Source organism: Protomyctophum parallelum, assembly GCF_964188405.1.
Source record: "Protomyctophum parallelum genome assembly, chromosome: 11".
Taxonomy (NCBI): Eukaryota; Metazoa; Chordata; class Actinopteri; order Myctophiformes; family Myctophidae; genus Protomyctophum; species Protomyctophum parallelum.
In genome coordinates this window covers 49,251,171-49,259,857 of record NC_139707.1, presented here as the reverse complement: position 1 = coordinate 49,259,857, position 8,687 = coordinate 49,251,171, and the positions used below count along the sequence as shown (strand labels likewise).

At 41.7% G+C, this 8,687-nt stretch overlaps 1 protein-coding gene across 2 annotated transcripts; it reads left to right on the top strand.

The window, feature by feature from the left end:
* The first annotated feature begins 526 nt into the window (after positions 1-526).
* On the top strand, positions 527-7,387 carry LOC310866749 (uncharacterized protein). Of its 2 annotated transcripts, none has more exons than XM_083776473.1 (7): positions 527-2,511; positions 4,218-4,295; positions 4,511-4,658; positions 5,405-5,496; positions 5,822-5,879; positions 6,173-6,326; positions 7,238-7,387. In XM_083776473.1, the coding sequence occupies exons 1-7, from the start codon at positions 2,437-2,439 to the stop codon at positions 7,359-7,361; spliced, it is 729 nt and encodes a 242-aa protein (XP_083632599.1). In that variant the 5' UTR covers positions 527-2,436; the 3' UTR covers positions 7,362-7,387. The 2 variants fall into 2 exon arrangements, with proteins under 2 accessions (XP_083632599.1, XP_083632598.1); XM_083776472.1 differs by lacking the exon at positions 527-2,511 and adding an exon at positions 3,579-4,034.
* Positions 7,388-8,687: the final 1,300 nt, after the last annotated feature.

Genomic DNA, 8,687 nt, shown 5'->3' with positions numbered 1-8,687 from the left:
CCCTTTGATGGATGTTCCACAACGTGTAATGTAAAGTCGTCTTTTTCATCTCATATTTCGAGGCATCATAAAGGGTGGGATGTTACCAAGATAGCTCCTGTTCATTTATGTGAAGTTGCAGACCATTTATTGCCAGGAGAAGGATCAAATGTTGTACAGGCTGAAGTAATTGTTGACGATGCAGAACATGTTGACAATTTGGGTGATCAAGTGAAAGACGTCTACACAGAGAGTTTAGCTCAGTTTTTCTTAGGATTGCAGGCAAAGTATTTAGTTCCCGCCTCCACAATTACTGAGATAGCAACTGAGATGAAGACATTAAATGCTATTCAGCAGGAATATACTATGGATGTCTTAGCGCGTGAGCTTGAACAGTATGACGTTCCAAGAGCGACATTCGCATGTCTTGGAAAGAGTGCATACGAACAGAGCCCTATTCACAAGGCATTGAATGAAAAGGGTCCTTTAACTACACACCACAGAAGGCTGCAATATTACAAGGCCCACTACAATTATGTTCAGCCTCTTGAAGTCAGTCTTGGGTACAGAGAGGGGCAACAGAGACACTACCATTACGTTCCTATTTTGGAAAGCCTCGGAGAAATTCTGAAACAGCAAGGTGCAGCTCAATTCAATAATTATCCTCATGTGGAACAGGAAGATGATATCCTCTGTGATGTTACTGATGGGTGGGCCTTTAAATCAAATGCCATGTTTTCATCGGACACAGACACTTTAAAGGTCCTTTTATTTCAGGACGCGTTTGAGGTGGCCAATCCACTTGGATCTGCCAAGACAAAGCACAAAGTATTAGCTGTCTACTATACCTTAGCCAATTTCCCTCCATGCCAGCGGTCAACTATTGATCAAATACAGTTGGCACTACTCTGTCTAGAGAAAGACCAAAAATATTTTGGAGTCAATGCGATTTTCAGTAAGCTTGTGTCAGACTTGTGTAAGCTGGAGGAAAACGGCATACCTTTTAATGGACAGATATTAAAAGGTACTGTTGCATGCATACTGGGAGATAATCTGGGCTCCCACATGATTGGTGGTTTTACAGAGAATTTCAGCTCTGCTGAATATTTCTGTAGATACTGTCTAGCGACAAGAGATGAATTTCGGTCTAACCCTCTCACAGTATTCACTCATAGAAATCCGGCTAATTATAATGAGACAGTGCAGTTTCTGGAAAGTCACCCTGAGGTCCCAATGCATCACGGTATTAAAGGTGACAGTGTTTTCAACAAACTGTCTAACTTTCACGTATGTCAGCCAGGATTGCCACCTTGTCTTGCACATGATCTGTTTGAAGGTGTGGTTGACTTTGATTTAGCTATGTGTTTGCAATTCTTAATCAAAAAAGAAAAGTGGTTCAGTTATGAGGTCCTTAATAATAGACTCAAATCATTTCCTGGTGAAAGCAAAAACAAGCTATATGCTATTAACATTACAGGAGCAAAGATTGGTGGCCAGGCAGCCCAAAACAGGTGGCTTTTGAGATTTTTGCCTATTTTACTGCATAACAGAATTAAAGATGCCGCCAATGTAGTATGGGGCATGGTACTTCTTCTGAGGGAGCTAGTTGAATATGTCTGTTCACCTCGCCTTTCAGAGCCACAGATTGCTTATATGAAGGGGCTTATCCAACACTATGTTGAAATGAGGAAAGAGTTATTCCCACTAGTAAGACTTAGACCGAAGCATCACTATCTGCTTCACTATGCTGACTTGAGTTTACATTTTGGCCCACTCATACATACTTGGACCATGCGTTTTGAATCTAAGCATTCATATTTTAAAAGATGTATCAGGTCATCTAAAAACTTCAAAAATGTAACCAAGTCACTTGCTGATAGACATCAGTTGTTTCAGGCTTATCAGGCTAGTGGTAATTTATTTAGCCCCCAGGTTCAAGTTTCAGACTCCACCAAGTTCTATCCTGAGCTGTATGATCGAAGCATAAGGACAGCAGTTGACGAATTCGGAATTAACTCAAGTAACGCAGTTGTCACAGAGAAGGTCCAGGTTAAAGGCACGTCATATGAAAATGGTATGCTTGTTGTACTGAGATATACTAAAGGACAGCTACAGTTGGGACAAATAGCAAGCATTATTATTAAAAATGAAACCACTATCCTACTTTTGCTACGGGGGAAAACGGCCAGCTGGGTTCCTGAGCTTGGAGTCTATGAGGTTGAAGAAAATGTTTCTGATTTGTTCATCTGTCAAAATCTGGAAAAACTTAAAGAATATTATCCACTTTCTTCATACCAGAGAGGTGGGAGGTTGCTCGTTCCTCTGAAACACATGCCAACATGGAGCCTGTAAAACAGTTGGTTAAGAAAGCCATGCCATCACTTAGTAGTGATAAAATGGATGCACTCCTGGCCAGGTTAGAGGAATTAGGAGTTGCATCTGTGGAAGACCTCATCGATGTGCAAGCCTCGGACCTTGAGAACACTCTGTCTGTCATTCAGTGCAGAAGACTCGTACGCGCTTTCCAAGCTGGTAAGTTTTTCTCCTGCACACATTAGTACACATAGCATAGGCTACAAAATTGATGTCTGTATAATCTAGTATTTTGCAAACTTTAATTTAAGAACCGCACACGGTGTCCAAATGAAACCAAATGGATTCCATTTGTACACATTCAGAGTGCGGGTCCATTTGGTTCCATATGTAAACTGATTTACAGACCTGCATGTAAGGTCATTTGGTTCCATATTATGTAGGCCTACAGTTACAGACCTGTAAGGGTCCATTTGGTTCCATGTGTACACTCTCAGAGTACAAATGGACCCTTACAGGTCTGTACATGTAAAGGGTCCATTTGGTTCTATTTGTACACAAATGGCAAATTCACACTTTGTTGGTTTGACACATTCTGTGTTATGTTTTCTTAATTGAATGCAATTCTCAATGTCCGGTCTGAGGAGCACTATTGGTCCAAATTAACTCTGACCCTTAGACCTTTAACCCATTTAGACCTGAGCACTGTCACCGTATGCTTTTAACCATTGGGAAAATAGCAGATCTACAAGCTCATAGTGCGGCCCTGAGTGCCGCTCTACAAGCTTGTAGATCTGCTATTTTGAAAAGTTGTGAAAATGTGTGTAAATCTTTGAATATATGTATTCTTTCACAGCAAACGGTTTTAACTTTTATTTTATTCTGGGGGGGTCCCTGGAACAACACATTTTCAGATGGGGGTCCACGGTCAAATACAGATAGTTCTGTGGGTCCTTAACATGAAACAGTTTGAGCACCACTGATATGTTTTTCAGAAAACTGTCAGGATTTGGAAGACATTTTGTAGACTTTGGGCTCAGGTCTTAATTGGTTAATGGCCCATTTGTGCCCCTGGTGTTCCCCAACCGGGCGCTGAGAACCAGCATATTAATGGTAACATTGATGAGGTGGTTATGTTATCCATAGATTCACAAGCTTCAACACCCTTCACAAGCCCTGGTCCAACACAGAGAGACCTGCCAGTCCTGCCCCCAACACCACCTGAGACGACAACAACAGCAGGCTCCCCATCCTGTCAGACATATTCTGTGCCATGGCGCAAAATGCCCTCCACAATCATGGAGTCCTTCGCTTCAAAGAAATGGGTACCGACGAAGAAAAGACATGACATGATTCGGTTGCTTGTGGATGATCACGTCTGTGCGCATCATGGACAGAGACCTAGCAGAGCACAGCTGCGGGATGTCGCCCAGCAGATGATTGATAAATATCCTCTCTCCTTCCAAGAGACAGAGCCCTTTGGAAATAAGCCGTTTGCGTCAGACGGTTGTTCAGTTCTGTTTCAACAGCTAGAAAACAGAGTTGAAAATATGAAGAGAGATCCAACCTCCGGGATGAGGCCAGCCGAGGGTGACACTCCAAGAAGGAAAAGGTCCAGATATTCTGATCGCTACGGATGTGTAGAGTGGCAGCCTGCTGTTGAGGGACCCGAGTTTAGAGCAGCACTGCAGTCTAAACAAGAGGAATTGAAAAGTGCCTTCAGAACCCATGATCACCACCAGGTAAGGCTGCAACCATCCATTATTTAATTGGCGATTATTGTGTAACTATGGATTACCTTTTGGTTAATGGAGTCGAGCTTATAGATCGTGTGTGTGTGTGTGTGTGTGTGGGGGGGGGGGGGGGGGTAGATAGATAGATAGGTGTGTGTGCTATAAAACCTTTTGGATTTCTTCTATTTTTAGGAGTCATCTGTTAAAAAAATGATGACTGAAACGTATCCCATCCAGCGTGAAGCCATAAACGATGGAACATGTGTCATGGTAAGGGTCTGTGTATGATGATGCATATCGTATCGTGATACGATATTCACAGATATCATATATGTTTGCAACACCTTCATTTATACTTCTGTAGAATTATGGTTTTGTTGAACAATAACCTTAAAAAACACATGAAATAATATAATTCATCGTGATACTGCTAGAAAAAATATTGTGATATTGTATTTTTCCATATCGCCCACCCCTATGTCAAGGTCATGAAGGAAGAGTGGCCATTCTTATTTGAAGCTCCTCACCTGTTTGAACACGCATCTCAACTCCTTGGCTTTCCGGTACTCAACAAGCTGGCAGAGGAACTTTCCGGCAAAGAATCAGGCATCAACAACTTCCTTGACTCCAAAGGTAAATTACCCCCCACCCAATCCCTGTTGCTACTAGTGTTGAATATGTATTTTCTATTGTATGTCATCCTATTCACTAATATCTTTTCTTATGTGGTAGTCTCACGTTGCCAAACTGTAGCCTCTCGCAATTTCCAAATGCTTCCATCATACAGTCTGGAGCCACGGAAGTTCTATCATGATTAAAATATAAAGCGGAAGTCGAGCCTCCTCCCCACTTCCGTTTCATCTTTACAGTTTACACCTTTGAGCACCACAGATATAGAAACATTTTGTATTTAGACATCTGTATAATAGAGCGTCGCAGGCCCGCCCACTACCATGGCCCAGGAAATGAAACCCAATGCATTTTCCTCAGACATTTCATAAAGTATTTATTTAAAGACGTTTACGCCGCGAACAGAGCCAACTCGAGTCCTGACAAATCATGACAACACAAATTTATTTTAACCCTTTTATTTTGGGCCGAACAAATAATTAGAAAGAAGAAAAAACGGCAGGTTACAACACTTTTTTTTTCTTTCTTCTTTGTAATTATTTGTTTGGTCCAAAATATTGTTTGTGTTGTCATGAGTTGTCACGACTCGAGTTGGCTCTGTCCACGGCGTAAACGTCGTTAAATAAATACCTTTTGAAATGTCTATGAGGAAAAATGCATTGGATTTAATTTCCTGGGCCATGGTAGGGGGGCGGGACTGCGACGCTCTATTGGTATGAACTGTTAATAAAGTATTCAATCAATCATAGGGTTGAAGCTGGGTGATGGTCCAGTGGAGCTGATCAAAGGCATTGCGAGATACTTAAAGGAAAACCCTGATCGCCTCTTCTTCCAAAATGAGGTAAGTGTTATGGATTGTAAACCCCAGGAAATTATCTCAACATAATTATCTATATCCAGTGGTGGTAGAAATACTCAACCACAGTACTTGAGTCAACGTATAGATAGTGATACTATATGTATCATAGTTGATCCACTTTGCACTGGTGGTACTGGTTTTGGGGTTGTTGTCACATGTACATACCGCAACATAATTATATTGTAATGTGTGAATCATAGAAAATATTGAGAATCCCTGTAATATTTCTATGCTTAGTCGTTACCTCTGATTCAGACACTGTTTGTGTACATTGGAAACACAAAATCAATCTTATTTTTCTCATCAGGACTCCAACGATGTTGATCTCAGCAACCTCCCATGTACCCCATGCATCCTACTCAGAGGTTAGTAGTTATCCCAGCAAGCTTGGTGTGTATATATGCTCCATTTAATGTTTTACAACAATTTGTTGTGATGAAAAGGTATATACAGATTAGGGTCAACATCTTTAAATGATGTGCAATTGTATGTACAAGTCTGAGAAACAAAATGTTGAATACCGTTTCAAAGTATCTTTTGCTTGTTCTTAACAAAAACTACTGATTACCAGAAATCACAGCAATTATTCTATTTTTATTTTGTGCGTGGGTGTGTGATTTCTTAAATAAATTTTGTTTTTTGTGATAATCTGTTTAAGGTGACCAGCAATTCAATATGGCTGTGGATCAGGTCATTGTAAATGACCACATCACCTCCCCTGTTGCGGCCCTCGCCTATGCTTTCTCCCTGTTCTATGTCTGCAATATTGAGTACCCGAAGGAGATGGCTTTGACGCTGGAGTTCGTGCAAAGGTAAGCAACACGTGGTTTTGTAATGTTTATAGCTGGGCTATTGGAATTATTGTCTGTCATAATGCGTCACAACACAATGTGAGCTTGTAGATCTGCTATTTTCGGCATGCAGCCAAATACTGTATAAATCTGTCATTGCTACGCCATAAAGGCCCCACCCAAATACACTACAAATACTGTACACATGTTCAGGGGTGTGTAGAGAAACAGGAGATGGGCTCCTGCCCTATTGGCCTCATGGCTCTGCAAGGCTTACTTGTGCAGAGTTCCAGCTGATTACAAACATAACCTGCCAAAAACATTCTAAGTCCATGTTCAACAGGTCAAGATATTTATCTACATGATGAAAATGCTAAATGGTGCTTTTATATAGAGCTTTTATCCAACTCGCTTTACATTACATCCACACACATTCATACACCATTACATTCACCCATGATGGCCGAGGAAACCATGCAAGGCACCATCCTGCTCATCGAGGGCAATTAGGGGTTCATCAGAGTCTTACTCAAGGACACTTTGACACTAACTCTGGGGGAGCCCATGGGATCGAACTGGGAACCTCGCCGTTCCCATCCAGCTGCTCTACTGGCCACTCTACCCCTGAGCCAATGTCCCAAATTAAACAAATAAAGTTGCCCTTCATTACCAGTACAATTTTTACATTGGCTGCAAATCCCAACCAAAGATCTATCCTATGTTGCCACCTTGTCCAAATTGGTCATAGTCCAGTACAATGTCTATTTCTTCCTGTTCCTTGCATATTGCTCTTTTCCATATTGTATCTCATTGTCTACTTGGCACATTTTGTGCACTTTGTGCACTAACTAAAGTGTCTCAACTGTGTCTGTTACTCTTTACTTCAGTTTCATCTATTTTATGTGTAGCTAAGATTTGTTCTGTTTCCTTAGAGTTTTCTTCGGAATCAATCCAGACAGAGGGTCCAAGGCAGAACAGCAGGGGAAAAAACGGCACATTCCGGCAAGACTGGCAAAGTTTGTGTCTCAACTGAAGGATTTCCAATGGAGCATTTGAGGTTTTTGGACTGTACACACACACACACACACCCTTACCGTACCTCCTAAAGTTTGACTCAATGAAGCACTTCGTATGGAACATGTGAGGTTTTTGGACTGCGTGTACCCACACGCACAACCACACACTACCTCTTGTCTGTCAGAATACCAGTCTGTAACAATGTTTTTGAACATTCTCAAGGTGAGAATGCAACAGCATTGCTGTTTATTTAGTTTTTTGTTTGTTTTTTCATTTACATTATGGAAATGTGTATGGCACTAAGGGGGCATAGGGGTGAAGTACCTGCCCCCCCCCAAACAGAACTTAACTAATCTATCTCAGGATGTTAGTCTGTTAGTATTCTAAAGGTGAGAAATGCCTATTTTGTTGCACTAAGCAGTTGATTGCTATATTGATATGTTTTATTGTGTTTTGAAATCATTGGAGGGTGATATTTGTCACTGCATGTTCTCCTGCATCACCCGTCAGTGGGGAATGATGAGTGGGAGGTGTAGGACACTTTCTACATCCTCCTGGAGTGGACTCCTCATTCCCCACTGGCGGGTGAGTCAGTGGTTTGAAAGGAGTGGCAAAGGACATGTATTTTATTGTGTTTTGAAATAATTGGGGAGGGTGAAATTTGTCACTGCATCTTCTCCTACAGGCTGGGGCATCACCCGTCAGTGGGGAATGATGAGTGGGAGGTGTAGGACACTACATCCTCCTGGAGGGGACTCCTCATTCCCCACTGGCGGGTGAGTCAGTAGTTTGAAAGGAGTGGCAAAGGACATGTATTTTATTGTGTTTTGAAATAATTGGAGGGTGAAATTTGTCATTGCATCTTCTCCTACAGGCTGGGGCATCACCCGTCAGTGGGGAATGATGAGTGGGAGGTGTAGGACACTACATCCTCCTGGAGGGGACTCCTCATTCCCCACTGGTGGGTGAGTCAGTAGTTTGAAAGGAGTGGCAAAGGACATGTATTTTATTGTGTTTTGAAATAATTGGAGGGTGAAATTTGTCATTGCATCTTCTCCTACAGGCTGGGGCATCACCCGTCAGTGGGGAATGATGAGTGGGAGGTGTAGGACACTACATCCTCCTGGAGGGGACTCCTCATTCCCCACTGGCGGGTGAGTCAGTAGTTTGATGGCAGTGGCAAACGATCCCTGTAAAAGTTTTAAGAGAAATGTGTTACAGTTGAATGTATATTTTTATTATATGGAAATGTCTATAAAAGTTGTTCTATTGTTTCTATGATGGAAATGTAACTATATAACACATTACACGCCCAGGACCTCAAGCCAAAGAGTATTTTATAGTGTTTATGATCGTGATGCTACT

What these genes read in the sequence shown, in the direction of transcription:
- LOC310866749 (XM_083776472.1), top strand. Translation starts at nt 3,591, where the DNA reads ATGGAGTCCTTCGCTTCAAAGAAATGGGTACCGACGAAGAAAAGACAT. An exon ending in CAACTTCCTTGACTCCAAAG is followed by an intron (nt 4,659 to 5,404) that starts GTAAATTACCCC and finishes AATCAATCATAG; the next exon opens with GGTTGAAGCTGGGTGATGGT. An exon ending in CCCATGCATCCTACTCAGAG is followed by an intron (nt 5,880 to 6,172) that starts GTTAGTAGTTAT and finishes AATCTGTTTAAG; the next exon opens with GTGACCAGCAATTCAATATG.